This window comes from Convolutriloba macropyga, chromosome 4 (genome assembly GCF_964194025.1).
Source record: "Convolutriloba macropyga chromosome 4, txConMacr16.3, whole genome shotgun sequence".
Taxonomy (NCBI): domain Eukaryota; kingdom Metazoa; phylum Xenacoelomorpha; order Acoela; family Convolutidae; genus Convolutriloba; species Convolutriloba macropyga.
This window is the reverse complement of record NC_134471.1, coordinates 27,372,690-27,397,427: the sequence shown is the minus strand read 5'-3', so window position 1 is coordinate 27,397,427 and position 24,738 is coordinate 27,372,690. Positions and strand designations below refer to the sequence as shown.

Genomic DNA, 24,738 nt, shown 5'->3' with positions numbered 1-24,738 from the left:
TTTGATAGATTTTGTATTCTATGCTCATAGAATAGAGTGAGGTCATCATCTCCTTGCTGAAAAAAAAATAAATACACCTCACCAATTCCGTGCTACGAAAATCTTGATTTTGTTGCGTTCGCTGCTGTTGCTATTCGAAATTCTTCTAATTGAGCAACTGTTGAAAAATCGGTTTTCTATTTTGTCGTTTTCAAAAAATGGCCGTTCTTATGATTTCCGCTGATGATATAATTTGCTCATAGTGGGCGATTGTACAGACTTTCAAAGTGCTACAATCACGCCGTCGGTTTATACCAAATCGTCTGATCGACCGTAGATCTTGTGCTTTTGATTCCAGAATTCGTCCTTAGGAAAACTTGCAGCAATAAGAAACGAAAGCTTCTCATAATTAGTGTTTGTCACAAACCAGCAATCATTTTCCTAACTGATTGATTTTTTTTGCTCTAACGATCACGATCGAGTGGTATAATTTACCTAGGAGTATACGACACATCCTTACGAAGGGTACTGTTATAGATAAAAGGAAATTTTTTAAACCTCGGACTAGTTTCAAGTTGATTTAACTGGAGCATGTTGTTTTAGAAACCGGCGTTGTGAGGGCATGCAGATATTTTCAAAACTCAGATTCGGCGAGGACGTGAATGACTCTGCATTTATCGAGAACAATCCTTACTCTAACCAACTCATGGGTAGTGGACATGGCAATGGAGGCAGTGTGTCTTCAAGGTTGCAAATTTTTCATACCCTTTGTATCAATAAGAGTGTTATTTAAAAAATTGACTGCATCATAAGATAGATAGAAAATAAGCATTGACTGTTATTTTCTGTCATCATAACACAATTAGAATAGAGGCTTCAGTTTTGTCCTCAAGAGTTCAAAATTGGTTTTATTGAGCCATTGTGACATCAAGGTACAATGCTAGTCTATCCGTGCTCCAAATTTCTCATGATTCTGGCATATGTATCAGAGTTGAGCTGCTTGCGAAGTCAGTCACAACAAAGCAGAAGTTGTTTATGACCGAAGAGAATTGATCTGTGACTTCAGTCAATTGTTACACTTCTTTATCTCTGCTCTTATCCCTAACTATTTATCATATTGCGTTTCTTAACTATGTTATGCTCTATTGAGAATGTTTAAAATTGTAATTTCAAACCGCAAGTTTATACAAAAATTGAATTCAGTCTGTGTATTGTCTGTCTATTGTCTTTTTTAAAGGTGAAAAGTTGTTTTAGTTGACTTTATTTTTGTCTTGAAATTAAATTAATCAATTATTGATTGCCCCTTGGTCTTAGCTGTGAGCACCTAGAAGAAATTTTCAATTGAGCCATATACGCAAAATAAGGGAAAGTGTCGCAAAACAAAATCAAGTTGGTACCAACATAAACACTGCTAGGGATAATTTTACTTGATTAGATATTTTGAACAAGAAATTGTATGCAAACTAAAAAGGGAACTAGAAGAGCTTAAATTTATATTTTGTAAGTTTTTGTATCCGATTCCTCGCGCACATTGGATGATTGATATAAATCAAAAGGAGACGGTTTCGAGCCGACAACTCTTGCTATGGCATCCGTTATTACTGGATTGGCGATTTAAAAGGACCGGTATGAAAGAGATCTTTTTTACCGTTGATTTACCTCCTTTCCTTCTTGGATCGAATCTACATCGCAAAAATTGGGTGCTAACAACAAGAAAATAAATGTAAAAATTAATCGATTAACCCTCATTGTTTTTGTGGTAAGATAAAGGTAAATGAACAAACTAGTATTAATCACATTAGTGGTACTAAAAACCTGATTTATTACAAAGAAATGGGATGAGTCTAAGCGTAACTCAAGAATGTTGCAACACTCCACTCAAGTCAGAAAAATTTGACATAATTCTTCTCGAACTTGTAATTATTCTGAAAGACTAAGATTTTAAGATTAAAAAACGGCGCAAAAGTCGCAAGATTAATAAATGGCTTGATCATTTGATTTGTCTGGCATTGTTTTCAACTTCTGTGTCCGGACAAAATAGTCCTAAATTGCGAAATTGTCCCAGACCAAAGAGGACCAAAAACAGAAAAAAATATCCAGACAATATAGTCCCAAAAATATAAAGATAGTGACATATCGCATAACAAAAGTTGATCTCTTAATTAACCAAAATCACATAAATTTGTTAAAGCTTTATCAACTATTGGACGCAAAACTAGTTGTTAAATACAATGACAGGTTTTGTTTTAATGGCGCATAATAAAGAGTGCCTCTCGATATTTGGCGGCATAATATCGACGCAATTGTTACCATGGATTTCATTCAAACGAAAATCTGATTGTTGTGATGATAAACATTCTGATAATGTCACTCTCGGATTATTACCGCAAAGTGTGATAGGAAAGCGAAAGCAAGTACTCCACTTTGTGCAGGAAAGTCCTTTGGGAGTGAGTCTTTTATAAAAAGAGATTTTTCACTAAAAGCTGCTTTTTCACTAAGATTTAAAATCCTGGCTTTTTCTTTTACCTTTTTCTCCTAATTTTACTCTTCAAAATTTCTTTTAAATCCCTTTCCTCCTTAGCTTTAGCTTTTTAAGTTCCTCTTTTTAAGTTGCTCTCTCCTTTACTGTAGAGCGCTTAGAGTTCTTATTAAGTTAACTTCTGAGTTTTCCAAAACACTAATTTTTATTTGAGAAACCTTTCGTTTGTCACAATCTACTTATCATAAGTCTTCGTCTTCAAACAATTAAGTTTTCCCCTATGGGGGAGAACACTATCCCCTCGTTGATTACGCCTACTCCCAGCGAAAACCAAAATATGTATTCTTCAATCACTCAAAAAGGCTTGTCGAAAGAAACCAACTCAAGCGAATTCCAGATCATGCAAATTATTCCTCCTTTTACGAAATCAATTATTTCAAACACAGATTCTTTGAACAACGCCTATCTTCAGTGTGCTAAATCAATTCTGCACGAATTCCCGCAAGAAGCACGAAATCAAATAACAATCAGCAAAACATTCGCATACATAAGAGACAAAAGACTTCATTCGCTGACTGTTGTTTCACCACCAACTGTCAAAAAGCAATACCATTCGATTAGATCCAGAGGCCTAAATTTACTAGGCAAAACCGTTTTTCCTATGGGCAAACATTTCCTCAACACAGAAAAATCATTCTATCCTAGAAGATACAATATCAAATTCAGTAATCTCCCTTATGTTTGCACAGACACTGAAGCCCTGAAACTAATAGATCTTCCAGAGGGAATAGAACATAGCCCCGCAATTATTCGGATGAAAGACAACATAGGAGGCGATCTCATCTTCAATGGTTATGCAACACTGAGTGTGACAGTGAAAAACGCAACTGAAGAGGAAAGATTAAAAACTTGGTCATATGAAAATCGGATCGCAGAATTCAAAGAATGGAACAGCTTAGAGATCAAGTTCCATGCTCCCTCATTACATAACTGCAGTTACTGTGAAGAAAGCAAACTACAGTATCGGGGACACCATAAAGATTGGTGCTACTTATGGCAAAACCAGCTACAAAGAATCAAAAATGTGCAAAACATAAACAAAGAAACAAAGAATAATCGTGCTGAAAAGCAGAAACCAACAAATTTTCATAAAGTTCCCGAAACTGAAACAATCAGTGACACCTCCTCTTGCAACTTGACCATAGATGAAGAGGAAGTGGAAGAAACTTATTCAGAAGAAATTTGTAGTGGCACAACAGAAAATGCTACAGTCATAGAACAAGAAACAGAAAACGCTGACAAAACCTCAACCAACATACAAAACGCTGAATGTAATGATTCCGCCTATCTTAATACAGAGAAGTTTCAATCTTTAGAGCTTGATAATAGTGCTGTTCTCAAACAGTACAGACCAGGCGCCAAAAGGCCACTTAGTGAAACACAAAAACAACAAAACGCGCAAATCGCAAAACACTTCTTGAACGATAAGTGGATTAAGAAGAAAAATCAGTTCGAACAAAACAAAAATGATTGAGCACAAAGTTTTCTGTTTGAATTCATGTGGCCTTAAGAGCCCGAAAAAATTCTTCGCAATAATCGAAAAATGCTACAAATTAGCTAGCGGAACTTTATTCATTTTGTGTATCCAAGAATCGAAAATTCCAGCTCTATCTCGTTCACACGAAACAGTTCTTGAGCAATACAAATTACGCTATCATCTAGTGCCTGCAATAAACTGCAGTGGAGGTTTAGTTACAGTTTGGAGTGAAGAACTAAAAACTGATAATCGAATACTGCAATCACGAGATCACTCTGGAATTAATTTTACGGAACTCAATCTAACTGTATTCAATGTATATCTGAATACAAGCTTCTATTGTGAAAAGTTGAAACAATTAAGCTCAAATCTCTCGAAACTCAACACGGAACGATCTATTGTTTTAGCAGGGGATTTTAATGCTTTCAGTCATGATTCGCGAAACACATCAACTGCTCTTCGAAGCGTAGACGATAGAGTTAAGCGATTTGTAAAGCTCCAAACGGTTACAGAGCATGCTCTACTATTTGATGCAGCGGTAGAACTGGACGTACTTGATTTCACACACTATGACAAAAGAACATCGTCTTTTTCACGAATAGACTATTTTTTTACAAACCAAACCCAGTACAGCGAAATGAAAGTACATCGGAGCAATTTCTCAGATCACATGCTGTTAGAACTAAGCAACAAAAGCGAAGAAAAAGAACGAGGCCAAAGCTTTTGGAAAATGAACGATGCTATTTTATTTCCAAACAAAGAGTACATCAAAACAGAAATAGAAGCATTTGGAATGAACTGTTTGACACATGAAAGTTATGAAGAGCTGAAGTGCCACATACGTGATGTCTGCCAAGCCTTAGCTATTAATAAATCAAAAATCTTAAGCTCGCATATGAAAAACATCCTGGCCGAAGAGAAAAGGCTGAGAGAACAAATACAAAATCATGACTCCAATGAAAAAATTTTAAAACGATATAATGATACAGTCTCGAAAATAAATGCGTATGACAACAACAAAAAGATCAGTTCATCCACTTCAAGAAATTGACCCAATCATGCGAACTTGGAAACGCGAAAGACTTGAAAACTTGGGCAAAGCAAAAAAACAACACGAACAATATTACTTCACTTAGGGTTGGTGCAAGTGTTACAACAAATCAGGAAGAAATCATCAAAGTCTTTGAAAACCATTTTTCACAGCTTTACAAAAGCAAGAAAAAAGACTCTTTTGAGATTTTTCTTGTCCATTTGAACGAGCGCAAAGACGAAGCAACAAATGATGTAAATGAAATCACCATAGATGAAGTATTGAAAGCAATTAACAAACTCAATGCAAAGAGCTCACCGGGTTCGGATGGAATAACCTCAAACTTTTACAAGATTTTTAAGAGAGAAATGGCCCCATTGCTACAAAGCGTTTTCAACAATATTGTTCGAACTGAAAAAGTCCCTGAAAGCCAAAATATTGCAATCTTAAAACTTCTGCCTAAAACTGATAATCCGAGAACTGTTGATGAATTTAGACCTATAAGCTTGCTGAACACTGACCTCAAAATTCTATCACACATTCTATCTGCCAGAATCATAATAGATCTTGAAGACATAATAGGCCAACATCAGCATGCATACTTGAGCAAAAGACAAATCCATATAGCATTAAATAAAGTTCGAAAAGCCCATAAGCAACTAAATAACAGCAAATGCCTTGTGAATCTGGATTTTTCAAAAGCTTTTGACAAAGTAGACAGAGATTACATCTTCGCCCTTCTCGATAAAATTGGCATTGACCAATACACAAAATCTGCCATCAGAACAGTTTACAATGAAACGAAAGCAATTATTGAAATCAATGGCTACCTTTCCAAAACAATTGTACTACAACGCGGAGTTAGGCAAGGTTGTCCCCTTTCAGCTTTACTTTTCATACTTGCTGTTGAGCCCTTGCTTTGCTGTATAGACAACTCACCACATATTAAAGGATTCACCAGCTCAAAAACAGTGGCTTATGCAGACGACATTACTTGCTCAATACGCATATCATCGATTGAAGGACTATTTGACACTGTCAAAGATTTTTGCAATTGCACTCAACTAGAAATCAACGTCAAAAAGAGTGAGATCCTGTCAACGAGAGACATAGCTTTCTATAAAACTGTACGTGTAACAAAAATCCTGGGCATTAAATTCTTAACTGATAAATCATCAACAAACTTACTTGATCTCATCAAAACACAAATTGCCATTTACATGCGCTTCATTTCTCGATCGAAAACTTTAAAAGCCAAGAGACAAATCATTGAAACTTTTATCCTTCCAAAGTTCCTGTATTATTCAAGACACACGGACACAACAGTAAATATTCTGACGAATGTTCAAAAACTCATCAACAATCTACTAAAAACTGGTGACAAAATGGAAATTAGAAGTGAAGTTCTTTACCAATCTGTTGCTGTGGGCGGTATCTCTCTTCCACATATTACATCAAAAATAATCTCAGTAAAACTGATAGACGAAATTAACACATCAAACGAGAACGATGTTACCTTTCCAAATGACTTAACAATTTTGTTAAAATCTTTAAAGCTCAAAGTCTCTCAAACTGACAACAGTATCCTTCTGTTTAAGAACAACATCGAAACTTCCCTGAGACTTGACAAAGCCTTAAGAACAAGTGAGATTTACTGGTATATCATTGCTCAAGTTTTTCCAACAAGTTTTATCGAGGACCGCTTAAACAAATCCGTCATAAAGTACAATTGTTCAACGAAAGAATTAACTCTCTTTAGCAAAAATATCTGGAAATTTTACAAACTTTTGCCACAACAACAAAATCTTTTATATCGCCTTGCCTTCAATTGTCTTGTTGACAAACAGATTAGATGGATGAAAAATTTTTCAGAGTCACCAATTTGCAGCTATTGCGAAAAAGAGTTTGAAACATCGGAACATTTAATTCTCAAATGCGAACAATTATCTGGAGCGAGAAGTACCCTAAGGCTGAATAGTTGGCGCGACGTCTTTGTAAATATGAAAGTTGAAACTCTTAGATTTACGGCAAGTGTTCTAAATGGATCCTGGCAAGAAACCCCTGAACAAACAAAAAACTATTTGAATTTTGTACTTAATTTGTAAAGCTTCAACAATGAAATCTGATAAATTTTCCTTGTAAATACCAACTGTAACGATTCATCAATGAAACCTGCTGAATTATTTCAACATCATTGTAAATAACAACTGTAAATAATAGCATCTGAATTTATTATTTTAAAAAAACGAAAATCTGAACTGCTAGTTTTTGAAGGCTATGGGTATATAAGGTACCGCCAACTTACCAATGGAGCATATTTTGGCGCTCTTTTACAAATTTCAATGGCGAGATTAGTCTGCGCAATGAACAAATCCAAGCATAACTGTTCATAGCTATTTATCAGATCCAGCGGATATGGAGAAACGGAAATTCCGCTTGGTGTTGAAAGACAGAGCAGCAATGGCTGATGAGACTCTACGACAAACTGTTTTTTATCAAGTGTACACTATTCACGCTTCGGTTGACGGCGTAAACTTGCTTCTCGTATATATTCTTTCTGATAAAGAAGTGCTCTGAAATTATCTATGGGTTATTAGATAACTTTTAGTGATCCAGATAAATGTTACATGGACATTAACTCTGTATTAATTTCAGCAACTTTTTTCAATTACTTTCAATTTAGGGGGGCAACTCATTTTTTTTAAAGCTGAAAGCTATAGTAATGGATAGATGTTAGGATTACGGAAGCTATTTGGAAAGTGTTTTAGATTTTTAACACCATGTTTAGCTCGTATATAACCCAAATGTTTGTCATAGCCAGCAGGTAGCTGCAATTTTTCAACGTGTTTGAGTGAAAACTGTCATTTAATCAGTAGCCCATCTTGCTCCTGTGTTCTCGAATTTTTTGAATAACAAAAAATGTGTCTGAGGACAATAACACTAATGTTAGATTTTTTTAAAAATATTGCTCTTACAAAAAGGGTATCTTTTCCGTTTGTGCCCTCCCCAGCTTAGTGGGCGCATATTATTTGCACCCCCCAGACGCACGTGTCATATTTTTACATAATGATTTATTAAGTAATGGCACGTGCTCTGTAACTGGGGGCGCATAACGTACTGAGGGGGCACAAAAGATCCCAAAAAAGTCACTTGTGTGGTTTCGCTTCTGCTTATCGTTTGTGTCCAGAAAGATATCTGTGAAATGCCAATTTTTTTTTAGTTTTTTTCGAATTTTTGTAAAATGTTTATTGGTTCTCTTTATACCTTTACAACTTGAGTATCTGCAACACATATTCTAATTTGATGATTCGCAATTTGTGTACAAGTTTTCTTTGTTTGGCTTGTATTATCAATTTTTTCTGTTAGTGAATTGAAGAGTTTCAAAGGCTTTCAATCAATTCTTTGGATTGTAATTCAGGAATTCTCGTGCTATGTTTTTTTCGTTCATTCGCGTGATTAACTGTTTGGTCACACGAGACTTACCCTCTCAAAATTGACTTTCTCACTCTCGAATTAACTTTTCACTTCAATTTAAGATAAGGTCAAGTGAGTGCGTCCAGCTCTGATTGAAGGTTTTTAAGAGCCACTAATCGAAGCAGCAATTAAGTTATTTAGATTCTTAATTAAAAATGAAATTTTTCTGAGAACAGGGAATGAATACGTTAACATTCTGTGTCTTTATCCTAGGAACAACCAGAATCTGGCTCTGCTACCAGTGAATACCAACGGTTTCAATGGCATGGTGAACCCAAATCACCCGCAGCATATGTCTCACAACAATAGCTACACTCAAATTGACCCTCAGAAAAGGTGAGAAACATATGGCTGTTCTGAACTGTCTGTCTGTCTGTTAACTTGTCAGTAATATAATAAAAATTATTTTAAATTTAGAAAATCGAACCTCCTGCAACGGAACAGCGCAGTTTTTTTTACTATAGAGTACTTTTGGTTAAGATCTTCCTAAGTTTTTGCCTAGAATGTTCCAAGTAAATACCTGAATGCTTATGACAAGCTATTAATTATATGAAGATTGGGCACCCTCATGTTTCTTTCAATTTAAAAACTCAACTTAATAACAAGTATGAGCTTATGTTTAATTACAGAATGCAAGCGGACAATGACTTCAAGATAGCCTTGATTGAAGAGTATGGACCAGAGTACTTAGAGGACAGGAGGAAGTGTGTGATAGAGATGACGACTGAGAATGCCAAGGACTTTGTGGAGAGGAAGTGCACCACTCCTCACTTCTACTATACATTCTACAAGAGCAGAGCGCTACCATGTCCAGGTCAGTCTAGTCTATCTTATAGTGGAATGTTTAGTTGAAGATGATAATTGGTCAAGATTGTGGCTTCATGAGCTAATTCGTGCTTATTGACAATGACTGTATCTGAAACCTCAAACTGAGACTCTTCGCATTGTCAAAAGCTCAATAGTTGAAAATTAAATAATATACTTTTTAATGGGATGCTGTGCTTGCAATAGTGTGCTCGTGTTTGAGAAAGTGTGCTTCCAATGCTTAAAATATTTATACTGATCTGAGCTTGAAATTTTCGATAGATTTTAGAACTGCCAACAAAGATAATATATTTTGGTGTCTGCCATAGGTCAACCGTTGGAACCCGAACCCAAGTACCACGAGATGTCGCAATGGGACTTTGAGTTCGAACGGATAGCTCATGATGGTTATATGGAGGGAGAGGTGGCACCACCTCAGGTCCTCAATGACCCCTCCGTGATCAAAATAAACAAGTTCTCCGACGTCTGTCCATGTAAGTCTTCTTGATAGGCCATTTCTTTATCAGGATTTTTCTTCAATAAAAATAGTCATTAGTATGTGATCAGACCAATATGTGTTCGTATTCAGCTAGCTTATAACTCAATGCTTCAAACTGTTTATCCGAATGCTTTAGACGAGTTCAACAGAGTGAAGCTAACACATGGCATCAAAGACAACCCGAACAGAGATAGAACGAATGGCAGCCTCATTCAGTTCCCTTCACTGGGACTCCACACTCGTTTCATTGCCATCCAGGGCCCCGACCAGCCCTATTACATCAACCAGTTCTGGCAGATCGTGTATGAGTACAACTGTGACGTCATTGTCATGCTAGCATCCTTCAATGTTGTTAGTGAAGTTGTATCTATATACCGCTACTAAGAATAAAGAAACAAGGATATCTCTGTTTTTGCCTTCCAGTTACTATGAACAAATGTTTGCCTCGCTTTCTCGCCTAAAGATGCATAGTGCGGCTCAGAAATGACTTTTTGCTGTGGAGATGTATTAGGTGCTGTTATGGTGTTTGTTTACTCAATTTTTACTTCTACAGTTGAAAAACTCACAGCTTTCGTTCTAATGCGATCAATCCTTCTAATAAATTTTACAGGATACAATCTAACATAAACGTGTTCTACCAATAAAATTTTACCATTATGACATCCGAAATAATATTTACCAAATTATGGGAGGAATCAAATAAAGAGTCCTTTCAGTCGAGTGGGAAAGACGGCGTGCAGTACTGGCCTGACTTCGATGACCACGAAGGGGCCACTCAGGTGTACGGTAACTACACAGTCACCATGACAGACAAGAGATCTATCTACTCATACATGGACCACAGGGTCTTCCAAGTCACATTCGTAAGCTATCTTTTCTCTTCACTACTAATGAATTGTTTTGTATTCAAAAACTTCTTTTAACCAACAGATCAAAGTTGATAATAGTTGTTCAGTAAAGCTTACAGCTTATCAAGAATAACTAACCAATCCATAAGTTAAAAACGAGATGTCTTCCCTGAGCAGGTCCCTAAAATCCAAAATAGCCACATTCGAAATTCAACTTTTGAAAATCGTTGCTTTGGTGAAACATCACTGCATTCGCCTTTTTACGGCGAATTCAATCGGAATCAGACAACTAATTAACAGAAAAAGCAGTAAAAATTTTGTTCAAAGAGAAAATTATTTTAAACAAGGCGGCTCGTTAATGTGCGTTCGCACATGATGTTCCGACCCGAGCTCATCTACATTTTTGACTCAACCAAATGAAGAGATAACAAAAATAGATGTTTCAATTTTAAAAAAAATGCTACATTTTAAGTTGATTAAACAAACTAAATTCTGCCTCGATGAAATAGCAATCATAGGTTTCATTCATGTGACATCAATAACTCATCACAATAAGTCGTATGGCAAAGAAAAATACATCAAAACCACGAAACTTTTGAGAAAACCCATAGTATCAAAGTCAAAAAATTCTACAGCTTTCAACGGAAGGCATATAATACGCTAAATTATGCCTAGATGATGTGACAACTAGGATGTTTGTCATTCAAAATTTATCAATAAGACACTACAACAAGTCATTCACTATGAAAACAACAAAAACAGGCAAAATCCAAAAGTTCGGTAGAAAATTGAGAGAAGAAAGTGTCGAAGCTATTTAAACCATCAGCTTTTTTCTCTGAAAACTTTTTCAACGATCCATTGATCGTCTTCAGTAAGCCAATGGGAGCTATCAATATTAGGATAATGTAATACGATTTCAAAAGGAACCAAAATTACTAAAAAAGATCCAAAAATTATAAAAATTATGAAAACTCGTGCACCGAAGTCAAAAAACCAATAGTTATAAGACAAAACCGCTAACTAGATAAATTGTTGCTGATGTAGAAAAAAAAGCGGTTCTGTCATTACCGAGACTGACTTACAATCCACGAAAATAAGCTAAAGATTGATTTATGTTAAAAAAATATATTTTTAAAGTCTTAACATCCATTAAACTCAAAAGCTTTCATAGGAATTCAATGAATACGCTCAGCTATGCCACAATGTGAAAACAAGGTTGTTTATGATGCCTAGATAATCAATAAGACATCACAATATGTCTTATGACTATGAAAAAAACCAACAAATACAGGCAAAAACCAAAATTTCTTTAGAAAAACGGGAGAAGAAAGTGTTGAAGCCATTTAAACCATATTTTTTTCTCAGAAAGTTTTATCTATGATACTTTGGACTTCTTCACTAAAGGAAGATGTAGCCATCAATATTAAGATGACGTGATAAGATTTCAAAATGAACCAATAAAACGAAATGTCCAAAAAATTTTTTTAAAAATTTGAAATCTTGTGGCATTGAAGACGTATAACTAATAGTTATTTGATAAAGCCGCCAATGAGATTAACTTATGTTGCAGTGGTATGAAGGAGTTCAATCCTGTTTTTACTGAGACGAACTTACAGTTCATAAAAATAAGTTTATGATTTACTAATTTTAAAAAACTTTCGAAAATTTATTTTCAAAGTCTTAACAGCCATTAGCTGTCCAGTTACAGCACTAGATAGGTTCACTTAGTGCTCATTAGCAAATCTATTGCACCTTTAGTCAACAAGTTTATGCCATAGGATTATAAAACCTTAGTAACACCCTCAAAAAATAAATCCAAATTTCATTTGAAATTACGAAATTTGAGATACGAGTCCAAAAAAAAAACATGAGCGATCCCTTCGAAACCAATTTTTGTTCATTGGGCTTCATTTGATCGTAAAAGAGGTTTGTCATTAGCGGAGCTTCGATATTAAAAGTGTCTAGTAGTCTCTAGGTGACTTGAAAAAACATAAAAATTGCAAAATTTTCTAAAAAAAGCTCCCAAACCTAATTCGAATTTTTTTATATATTAAACTTCCCTCTAAGACTAGAACTAGTCTTTTTTATCTCCTTTCGTCTATTAAAAACCTTAAATTGATTTTTTGGCGTGAAATCTAGTTTTGAGTTAAATTTTTTCGTAGAAAAAACGTTATTTCGAACGAAAATTACGGTAAAAGTGAACCAAATATCCAGTGTTCACATGAAACTTTAAACCTCGATAACTCCTCGAAAAAAACGAAATTCAAAAAAATCTTTTTAATTCCGAATTCTACGCTGGACGAGCTTCTTAATGATACCACGCACATTTCTCTACGATGAATATATCGGTCGGCCAAAATTCACGGAACAAAAAAAAACCCATAGTTCCTCCCCCCCACAAGTGGGGTCGGAACAAAAATGTTAATTGACACCTTATACTGTGTATATTTCATACTTTACTTGCGGCCAAAAGATAATGTAAGACAATGAACTTGTTTTCTAGCTTTAATCTATTAATTGCTCTCAAACGAAGTTATATAGTTATATTAGTCATGCGGTCTTTTCGCTTGTACGATTTCCCCTGACACATTTGACTTTTTGTCCTCGAACATAAGATAAACAGGCAAAGCACAGAGGGCATTGAGTTCTCTTGGAGCCTTTCGACCTACTAGACTATTAACGACTATTAGGCAACATATTACCATCCAAAATTGTAGGGGACAAAAACCTGCAATTTTTTCAATTTTTGCAGGGGACAAAAACTTGTAATATTTGTTTGTCTATAGTGTTCGTGATATTATTGTGCGGGGGTAAGAACGTTGTTAAGGTGGAAAAAAATGTTTCATCAATATTTTGTTTTTTCAACAAAATCACTAGGAAAACTGAAGACCTTGCAGAAGCAGTACGACAAGTTCCCGACATTGTCTGTGCTATCGAAGATAGAAGCTCCGATAAGAATCTTAGTGAGTCTGTTAGTAGACTAGCAAAATTTCGAATCAGCACTTTTCTGAGAAAGCAAAGCAAATTCTCTGAATTTAAAAAGTATCTGAAATCCTTGTCGAAGAGCTTGGACGATGAAAATTCTCAGCTGGACATTGTTAAAGCTGAACTGCTCAACCAATACTTCAATCGGTTGACACCGAATGCAACTATGCGCACAAAGTCAGCCACCCATTTTCAACCCCTTGAAAGCAAAGGGTCCCGACCGTGTCAGCAAGACTTTTCTTTAACAGCTGGTCCCTTCTAAATCTCCTTACACTTTGTGCTAAATACAATTGCAAACAAGTGTACGGTCCCAAGTGCTTGGAAAATTAGTGAAAGCACACCGATTTTCAAAAACAACCGGAAACCGACTCCAAACTATAGGCTTGTAAGTCTTCTATATACTGTATCGAATTGTTCTCGAAAAAGTGGTCTCCAATCAACTGTATCCAATAATGAAACAGTTATCAATGATGCCACGCGGTTTAAGGAAGAAGTGGTCTACTGTCACCAATCTAATCTGGTATCTCCAAATTTTCACTAATTACGACTCCAAGAACTGCTCTTAATTTGCTTCCTTTTTTGTAGACTTTCAGAAAGCCTTTCGCAAGTTTAATTGCCAACAGGTTCACAAGGAGTGCAAGGTTCGAGTCTGTCGCTAGTGCAAAACTATCTTCTGAAATAGAAGCATAATTGAGAATCAGCTTTACAACATGGTTCTGTTGGAAGTGCACAGCTGGTTTCCACAGGGCCATGTTAGGGCCTTTACTGTTCCTTATTTTCATCAATGACCTCCCAATTTGGGTCATGTCGGTTATGCGGATGACTTCAGAATTGGCGTTTACCCACTCACGCTCAGTATTGACGTCAAGAGGGTATGGAAATGGTGGAAATAAAACCAGATATCAATTCACTTGCCGAAAAGCAAAGTACTGTTACTAAAAGGCCAATCGGAAGTTTGCATTGGAAATTACAGCTACGAAACGCCAATCTGCATTAAAAACCAACGACTGAAACTAATTGACAGTCTCTCCGGGATTGAGGAAGCGAGCAACAGAACTGGAAAGCCCTGAAAGTCTTATTCGCTTGAGAAGAAATATTGCAACGAAGTTCAGAATAAAAGAAAGGCCTATGTATAGTACGCTGTACCAATCTTATCTTACCTTTCCTCCCTGTGGAAGGCAAACAATACTGAGTTTAAAACAATCGAAAGCGTGCATTTTTATTACTTAAAATAGATCCAGTGTATCAATAAATACGATTACAAAGAAAGGTCTTCGGAATCAACGTTCTTCCACTATCACTCCACCCTGAGCTTCTCTTGGCAAATATTTTAGCAGTAACGGTGAATACAGATTAGCATAGCTTCGTCGCGACATCTAATAGGGGTAACACGAGGAACCAATGCATTCAGATTTACTCCTTTTTTAACTTTCGCATGGAGAAATGCGATTCCCGACTTTAGCCGCGCGCCTGTTATCTGGCAATATTGTGCAACAACGACTTCAAATCGGGTATACTCCTTGACGAGAATGATAAGAGAAAAATTTTTGTTACTTTATGCGAAATACTTCAAGGACAAATATCACGCAATGGACCCCTGTTCAAATGGCGAATACTTTGTGAATGCACAAACTATAAAGATAAAAAGAAACCGTTTTCAATGACTCGAAACCTTAACAGTCTGTCAAATTTTTATCAGAGAAGGCTCCGATTGGAGCTCAGTCCTAAAGCCTCCCTTATAATTATTATAGCTGCGAAGCTGTAAGCTGAGCGTAGCTATATTGCGGTGCTCTTGGTTTTTACGACTCGAAGAGGAGTATTGGTTTTCTTAAGGTTTTTTTTTTACCGGAAGTACTATTCGTTCAGACAATGTTTTGACCTAAAAGCGACAGCGAGTAAAATTGCAGTGTGAACTAATTTTTTCTGAGCGAGAGAAGTTTTTTGATCATGCGTTGCGTTTAGTGAATGACTTTTTGACATTGAAAAGTAGTTTTTGACTGAATGGCACATATAGATAACCGTTTTTAGCCGTTTTTTCGTCTAAGTGGCCTAGTTTTTTTTGCTTGTAATTTGGTTTTTTGTAGAAATAATTTTTAATCGATGCTATGTTGAAATGTAAACCACGGAAATTGATAGCACAGTATTTTGCATAGCCTGAAATTGCGTTTCAAATGCGAAATTGGCACATATTTCTTGATTTTTTAGTTAATTTTTGGCTTTTTTTTCTATTAATTTATCCATTTTTGGATGTTTTAGCTGTTTTTTGTCAAAAATCAGTTACTATGGCAACTTCCCTTTGATAATTCATATACCCAATGCCTCTTTCTACCTCGATGTAATTTTGTTTCATAAAATTGTACATTTGCTAATCCGATTTTCGTAGTTTTTTGCCAATTTTTTTTCAGTTTTGTTTGTATTTTGCTTTTAATTACTAGAAATAGTATTTTGGGGAACATGAGGGACTTTAATTTCGTTTCAATAAAGATTCAATCTTTTTTTGTTGTTATGTTTTTGAAAAAACAGATAATTTTTTTTCATAAATGCAGTCTTAAATATTTTTTGACCACTTTTTTGCAAAATGTTTCATTGTTTCGTATGTCTGAATTCTGCGTTTTCTTGTTTTATTCTGTTCAGCAAGTTGGATTTTTGTCGCGAATGACTCGTTGTCTTTTCTATGTCTCGAATGCTGATCAATGAAATGTACTCTTTTTTTTTATTTTTTTAAATTTGATTTTTAACTTTCATAAATCAAGAATTGGTCTTTTTGTTACGGTGTTCCTAACATTGTGTCTATATTCTTCACATTCTCGTTTGTATTATTCTAGTTTTGTCCTGGCACCTACTTTTGTTTTCGTTATATTGATTTTTTCAGTTGTTAAAAAATTGAATGAATTCAGCTTTTTCTTAGATCTTGGTTTCTTCGGTTTGCAATTGATTTAATTCAAAATAAGGCAGTACTGGGAGTTTGCTAGAAAGTCTTTTCCAACATTTCGACTTATTACTATTCATTGCAATTTTCTTCCGGGCTTGTATTGTTTTTAGACGATTGTTTGCCTTTGAATATTATTCTGTTGCTTTTGTTTTTCTATAATTATTTTATTTTTTGAATTAGTATGAAATCATATTGTCTAGCATATATACAACAAGGAAGAATCATGTATTATTTTTCTCTTAATTGCTGTGATTAGAAATCTAATTGTAGTGGTTCTCTGATTCTTAAGTTTGAGCACTCTTTTTTGAATAATTTTGACTTTCCTGTCTTTTTTGAAAAGTTTTTATCTGCCGTTTGCTTTCGCGATCTTTTTGAGATTAGAATCATTAATTATCTGAGGGCAATTGATGGCCCTGTAAGCTTTGTCAGGTTATCAGTTTTTTGACCATCCTAAAAATTTTTAGACTTTTTTAACGTTACCAAACGTTTTTAATAATAAAATTTTGCTGCATTTTCTTTCTCTTGGTGACAGTCGTTTAAATTTCACCGATTTTTAGATCAGACCCGCGGAGGTAATGAGTTAATGGTTTAATACAAAAGGCAATGGCTTCAGCTTTTTGTGAAGTTTGGTGCTTCGAGTCGCTTCCGGAATTCTTCCGGCTATGTTTTTTGTTTCGTCGTCTGACGCTCTTTTTTCGTTTTACATTTGTTCACACCGCAAAGCTGAAAAAGTCAAATTTTCTGAATGACTTCTTCTTCTCACTAACGGCATTTGCGCGCGTGAAGTCATTTCTCACTCGCTTTTGCGAAGGATTTTAGGTTATTTGCGTGATTAGATTTTGATCATACATGACTTACCTCACTCAATAAAATGACTTGCACTTTAAAACTTAAGTTTTTTATCTTGAATTTGTTTAAGGTCAAAGGAACTCCTATGTGCAGTTAAGGTCCCTAATAAGAGGCTTCTGTGGAATGAATTTTAACAAGCTGTATTAATTTTTTGCTGAATGTTTTTAGCCTAGTTTTTTGAGCGGCGTCAATTTTTTTCAATCTAGATCTGTATCTGTTTCTATCTCTATTATATGGCACGCAGGTCTATTCTTTCGCAGCTATTCCGGCAATCTGCCGGCTATGTTTATATAAATTCCCCCATTTTGAAATTTTTTATGGAGCAATAAGAGATCACCCTAAGGGTAGAAATGATCGATAAGAGATGGTAAAATTCAACGTAGGAGAAGCATTCTTTTTGCGGGCTATAAACGTGAGTTTAGAATTTAAGCATAATGTTATGGCCGTTTAACGTTTAATGTTTTATTTTTTAACGTATTTACAATGGAATTATTGTCTTGAAAATTATTGTCATTGGAAGTTTTGAGCGTAGAAGTTGGATTTTATAGTTGCTCATAGTTTTTAACTTTGAAAAATATGGTGAAACTATCATATTAAAATGGTGATGCAGACGCAGCAAATATATTTGGGCAGCATTGGATATCAAAATGTAAATATGAGAAATCTTCATTATTGTTTAGACACCTGCTAACAACAATTACGAGACAGGTTCTCAGACAGGCGACAATACGACAGAGGGGGACAACTGCAATGCCGATGATGAGGTCGACGGCATGAACAAACAAAGCAGCCAATCAGACTCCAGTAGAAGTAGTTCCACCAGCAGTGCCAATGTAGGGTTATCCATTGAACATTTTTTGTTTCAATAATTTTTAATTGCCGTCAAAGCTACAGGAAACATGATACTGATTATACAATTTGCATTTTTCCGATTTCAATTCGAAGACTGGCCAATATAATACACAAAATTTACAAGCAGGTTTTAGGAAACATCTACATGGAAGAAGGTCCTTCATATTGTTTCTGTGCTCTTAAGTTTTCTATTACTACAAGGATTTCTTTACAGTGAGATGGTAACTTTTTTTATCGTGGAGATGACTAAATAACTGCGCTACATAGATTTTAATGTGACCTTTAAATGAAACTTGGCGTCATCAAAATTGATTTTCAATACTTCGTTTGCCTCTGGTTTTTTCGTCATCTATAAGGGAGGGAAGTTATTGATTCGTCGAAGTTATAACTCCATTTTTGAAACCGAAAGATTGTACAAAAATTGTTTTGAACCTAAGTCTAATACTGAGTGCATGAAGAAGCAATTATTTGACAACCATGTGCATTTGTTTCTGCACAGCTTATGTTATTAGTTATGCCACAATTTTTTGTCTGTGTAAATAAAAATTATCTGTTTAATTGCTCTTAAACGAAGTTCATAGCAATTATTGTAAACGTGCGTGTCTTTTTTATGCAAAATTTTTGCTTGACAATTTTGACTTTTCGAGTGACTTTTACGCCCTTGACTTTTTGCGTTTCGGGTGATCAAATGAATATTACCACACGGTTGTTATCGCCACCGAGAAGTTATCAAACTCCGAGGCGAAGCCGAGGTGTTATGATAACTTCGAGGGAGATAACAACCGTGTGGTAATTTTTTAAATCAACGCCTGTTGCAATCATTTCATAATTAAACACAGTTTTATTGGTTTTTCATTTTTGTTTTTTCGTGGACAATTGCATTTTCAAAGGTAAGTGATATTTCTTTGGATCTGTTCTTCGTTTTGTCCTCATGTGCCCCCCCCCCCCACACACACACACCCACACACAGATATATATATATATATATATATATATATATAATATTTATATATATATACACAAACCCACACATGTACAGGCGCACCCACACACTTACAAACACACAAGCGCGCACACACCCACGCACGCACGCATGCACACACACAAGCACCCATCCACAAACGCACTTACACAACCACACACAGACACACACATAAACGCGCACACATACACACACCCACTTACACATACTAACACACACGCACGCATGCACGCACACACACACCACACACACATACCACACACAACTCACCACACACACACAACACACGCACACCATACGCACATCACACACACACAACACACGCACATCATACACACATCACGCACACACCATACACACACAGACAGACACACACGCACGCGCAAACACCAGCACTCACGCACGCACACCACACACACAACATTCACAAACAGCAAACACACCGCGCACACCACACACACACACACCTAACACACTCTCTCACACACACACACACAAACACACACGCACATACACACGCACACCACACAGTTTTTTTAGACTATGTTTATCACCACCCTGTTATCGCCACTGTTTACTTGTAACAGTGGCGATAAAAGTGTGTGATAATCTCGTAGTCTAATGCTGAAATGTTTTTCCAGTGTTGATCGGGAAATTAAGTTTATTACACTGGCAGTTTATTCAACTGCTATTATCGCAACAGGTTAAATTTTCTCTCAATTACAATTTCAAGAAGTTCATAGCAATTATTGTAAACGTGTGTCTTTTTTATGCAAAATCTATATATTAATTCTAACTCGAATGCTATGTCACCATGTTTAAGCTCCTAATCTTCACATGTTTTGGCGTCCCTTAAACATGCAGCCTAGCGTTTTGCATGCATTTTGAGCGCTGCGAGGTGGATTCGAACCGGGGTCTGTTGAGTTCGATCAGAGTATAAAAACGTTCAAACCACTAGGCTAAATCCCTTGCTGTGAAGCATCTATACATTAATTCAAAGTCGACAGAGAGCCACTGAACACCATGTTTAAGCGCCTATGCAAAGCCGTGGATGCAAAAATAGGTCATTGACCAAAAAGCTGCAAATGTCCGAAAAGCTACCTGTGCCAAAAAGGTCATTGACCGCAAAACTGCGGATGCGAAAATAGGTCAATGTTTGAAAAGCTACCTATGCCGTTAAGGTCAATGAATGACTAGCCGTGGATTCAAAAATAGGTCATTGACCGAAAAGCTGCCAATGTCCGAAAACCTGCCTGTGCCAAAAAGGTCAACTGCGGATGCAAAAATATGTCAATGACTGAAAACCTGCTAATAAAAAATTATTCCGTCGCCGAAAAATTTGTCACACGAAAACAGTCCTTCTGTCTTTTTCTCTTTTTCTGTAAATCATTTCTCTCTTTCGTTTTTTTTCGGTATTACTCGCTCTTTTTTTCTCCCCCTTCTCTTTCGGTTTTCTGTATTCCTTTTCTCTCTTTTGTCTTTTGCTTTTCTATCTTTCCTCTTTTTCTCTCTCTTTCTTTTCTGTTCTTTTTATCTGTCTTTGTTTTTCTCATTCTCTTTTCTCTTTGCTCCTCTTCCGCTTGTCTTTAGTTCCCCGTAACTTTTTTCCTTTCTGTTTTTCTTCTCTTTTGCTTTTCTCTTTCTTTTGAGTCGTTCTTTTCTCTGTTGCTTTTTTCTGTCTTTCTTTTCTATCTTGCTGTTTCTCTCTTTTTGTTTTTCCTTTCTGCCTTTTTCTCTCTTGTTTCTTTCTCTCTCTATTGGATTTTTTTGTCGGTTATGTCTGTCTGTCTATTCTCTTCTTTCTTTCCTCTCTTTCGTTTATTTCTTGCTTTTCATTCTTTTCTCTGTCTTTTTTGTCTTTCCCTTCTCTTTCTTTTGTTTTTTCTCTTTCGTCTTTCTTTTCTCGCTTTCTCTTGTAACTTTCATTTCTGTCTTGCTTTTCTCCCTTCTGTTTTTTTCTTTTCCCTTTCTATTCGCTTTTTTTTGTTTTCTTCTGTCTGTCTGTTCTCTTCTTTCTGCTCTGTCTTTCTTTTATCTCTTTCTTTTCTCTTCCATCTTTTCTGTTTCCTGTCTGTCTTTTCTGTCTTTTCATTGGTCTTTGTTTTTCCTTTCTTTCGTTTGTCTTTTCGCTCTTTTTCAGTCTTTCTTCTCTCTTTCTTTTGTCTGTGTCTTTCCTGTCTTTCTTTTTCTCAATCTGTTTTCTCTTTGTTCCTCTTCCGCTTCTCTTTAGTTTCTCGCATCTTTTTTTGTTTTTTTTTGCTTTTCTCTTTTCTTTTGTGCTTTTTTCTGTTGCTTTTCTGTATTTCCTCTTTCGCTCTTTCTTTTCTCCCCCTCTCTTTGGCTTTTCTTTTTTCTATATTCCTTTTCCGTCTTTTCGCTCTTTTCTCTTTTTCTTTTCTACCTTTCTTTTCTCTCTTGCTTTTCTCTTTTTTTTCTGTCTTTTTCTCCCTTCTTTCTTTTCTCTTTCTACTCGTTTTTTTTCTGTTTACGTCTCTCTGTCGCTTGTTCTCTTCTGTCTGTCTGTTCTCTTCTTTCTTTTCTCTCATTCGTTTGTCTCTTGCTTTTCTCACTTATTTCTGTATTTCCTGTCTGTCTGTCTTTCTTTTGGCTTTATTTTTTCTTCCTCCTCTGTTTTTCTGTTCGTATTCTCTGCCTTTCTTTTCTCTTTCGTTTTTTTTCTCTTTCCTTTCTCTCTTTTTTGTCTTTCTTTTTCTTTTGTCTTTTTATTTGTCTTTGGTTTTTCTTTCTTTTGTTTCTCTCTCTTTTCTCTTTTTCAGTCTTTTTTCTCTTTATTTTATCTCTTTCTTTACTGTCCTTGTTCTTCAGCTTCTCTTTAGTTTCTCGCATCTTTTTTCCTTTCTCTTTTTCTTTTTTGCTCTTCTCTTTCTTTTCTGTCGTGCTTTTCTCTGTTGCTTTTTCTTGTCTTTCTTTTTTCTCTTGCTTTTTTCTTTCATTTTTCTTTTTCTATCTGTATTTCGTTCTTTCTCTCTTGCTTTTCTATCTCTTTTCTGTTTTTCCCGTCTGTATTTTTTGTCTTTCTTTTCCTTTTTTTGTTTTTTTCGTTCCTTTTTTTCTCTGTTGCTTTTCTCTCTTTCTTTTCTCTCTGGCTTTTCTCTCTTTCTTTGCTCTCTTTCGTCTCTTTTTTTCTGTTCTTCTTTTTTGCTTTTTTTCTCTACCATTTTTCTCTTTTCTTTCTATTCTCTCTTTTATATTTCTTTTCTGTCTTTTCATTTGTCTGTATTTTCTTTCTTTCGTTTCTCTGTTTTTTCTATTTTTCAGTCATTTTTCTCTTTCTTTTGTCTGTTTCTTTCCTGTCTTTCTTTTTCTCATTCTTTTTTCTCTTTGTTCCTCTTTAGTTTCTCGCATCTTTTTTCCTTTCTGTTTTTCTTTTTTTGCCTTTATGTCTTTTTTATTGTCTTTCTTTTCAGTCTTTCTTTTCTCTTTCTTTATTTTCTCTCCTTTTCTGCTTTTTTTCTCTTTTTCGCTTTTCTCTTTGTTTTGTCTTTCTGTATATCTTTTCTCTCTTTCCGTTTTTCATTTTTTGTATCTCCTTTCTCCCTTTCGCTCTTTTTCTCCCCCTTTCTCTTTATTTTTTCTTTCTTTTCTGTATTTCATTCTTTCTTTCTTTTCTGCTCTTTTTATCTGCCTTTCTTTTTGTCTTTCTTTTTTCGATTTCGCTCCTCTTTCGCTACTTCTTTTGTTTCTCGTTTCTTTTTTTCGTTCTTTTCTTTGGTGCTTTTTTCTCTTTTGTCTTTCTTTTCTCCCTTCTTTTTCTTTCATTTCTCTTTCGATTCTTTTTTTCCAGTTTTCTTCTGTCTTTCCTCTTCTATCTTTTCTCTCTTTCGCTTATCTCGCTTTTCTGTCTTGCTTCTCTCTCTTTTCGGTGTTTGCTGTGTTTCTTTCTTTTGTCTTTGTTTTATCTTTTTCTCTTCCGTCTTTCTTTTCCTGCTTTCTTTTCTGTTTTCTTTCTGCCTTTCTCATTCTTTTTGCCCTCTTTTGTTATTTTTTCCCGTTTCTCTTCAGTTTCTCTTTTTTCTCCCTTCTGTCTCGCTTCTCTCTTTTTTGTCTTTCGTTTCTGTCTTTCTTTTTCTCTTCTGTCCTTGTTTTCTGCGTTTCCTTTTTTCGTTTTCCTTTTCTCTCTTGCGTTTGTCTCTTTCTTTTCCGTCTTTCGGCTCTTATCTGTTCTCTTTTTTCGCTTCTTCTGCCTTTCTTTTACCTCTCTTGTGTTTTCTCGCTCTCATTTGTTTTTTTTTATTTTTTCTGCCTTCTGCTTTTTCTTTTCTTGCTTTTCTTTCTTCTTTATCTTTCGTATCTTTTTCTTTTCTCTTTGTTGTTCCTTTTTCTCTTTCCTTTTCTGTCTTTTCTTTTATCTCTTGCTTTTCTCTCTTGCTTCTCTTTCTTTTCTTTCTTTGGTCTCTTTGTTCCGTTCTCTTTTTTCTCTTCTGCCTTTCTTTTATCTCCTTCTTCTTCATTTCTCGCTCTCCTTTCTGTTTTTCTCCTTTCTTCTGCCTTCTGCTTTTTTTTTCTCGCTTTTCTCTTCTTTGTCTATCTTTCGTTTCTTACTCTTTTCTCTGTATTGTTTCTTTTTCTCTTTCTTTTCTGTCTTGTTTCTCTCCATTTGTATCCTGTTTTTCTCTTCTTTTTCTTTTCGTTTCTGATTTGCTTTTCTCGCTTTGTTTTCTCTCCTTATCTTCTTTAAATTTTTTTAGTTTCTGTCTTCTCTCTCTTCTTTTTTTTCTGTCTTTTTTTTCAGCCTCTCTCTCTCTCTCTCTTGTTCCTCTCTTTCCCTTCTGTCTCTCTTCTCTTTTGCTTTTTCTTTCTTTTCGCTTTCTTTTCTCTTTCCTTTCTGTCTTTCTCTTTATCTCTTTCTTTTCTCTTCTTTTCTTTTGTTTTGTTTTTTGTTTTCTGTTCTTTTCTGCCTTTCGTGTCTTTCGTTTCTTTGTCTTTGTCTTTTTCTTCTATTCTTTTTTTTATATTTTTTGCCTTTCTTTCCAATCCTTCTCTTTGTTCTTCTCTTTCGTTTTTTTTTTGCTTGTTTTTCATTCTTTTTGCTTTGCTTTCCGTTTTTCTTTCTCTTGCTTTTCTCTTTCTGTTCTGAGTTTCTTCTGCCTTTTCTTTCTTTTCTCTTTCTTCTTTCTCTATCTTTTTTTTCTGTCTTTTCTCTGTATCGTTTGGTTTTCTCTTTCTTTTCTGTCTTTTATCTCTGCCTTTCTCTCTTGCTTTTATTTTTCTTTCTGTTCTCTTCTGTTCAGATTTGCTGTTTTCGCTTTTTTTACTCCTTATCTTTGTATTTTATTTCGTTTTGCTGCCTTTCTGTATTTACTGTCTTTTTTCTCTCTTTTTCTCTTCTTCTCGCTTTCTCTTTCTTTTTCGTCTATCTTTTTATCTTCTTCTTTTCTCTTTGTTTTCTCTCTTGTTTTTCTCTTTCCTGTCTTTCATTTTTGCTCTTCTGTTTCTTTTCCCTCTTTATTTTGTGTTATTTTTGTTT

The 24,738-nt window shown here is 35.3% G+C and overlaps 1 protein-coding gene across 1 annotated transcript in view; it reads left to right on the top strand.

Annotated features, from left to right (window-relative positions):
• Positions 1-24,738, top strand: part of LOC142338038 (uncharacterized) — a gene marked incomplete at its 3' end in the record, with an annotated part of 108,968 nt that overhangs the window by 27,155 nt on the left and 57,075 nt on the right. The window contains exons 11-17 of the mRNA XM_075387671.1: positions 583-726; positions 8,713-8,835; positions 9,129-9,313; positions 9,633-9,797; positions 9,939-10,153; positions 10,519-10,665; positions 18,097-18,249. Coding sequence (XP_075243786.1) covers positions 583-726; positions 8,713-8,835; positions 9,129-9,313; positions 9,633-9,797; positions 9,939-10,153; positions 10,519-10,665; positions 18,097-18,249 — 1,132 coding nt within the window. The remainder of the gene's footprint in view (positions 1-582; positions 727-8,712; positions 8,836-9,128; positions 9,314-9,632; positions 9,798-9,938; positions 10,154-10,518; positions 10,666-18,096; positions 18,250-24,738) is intronic.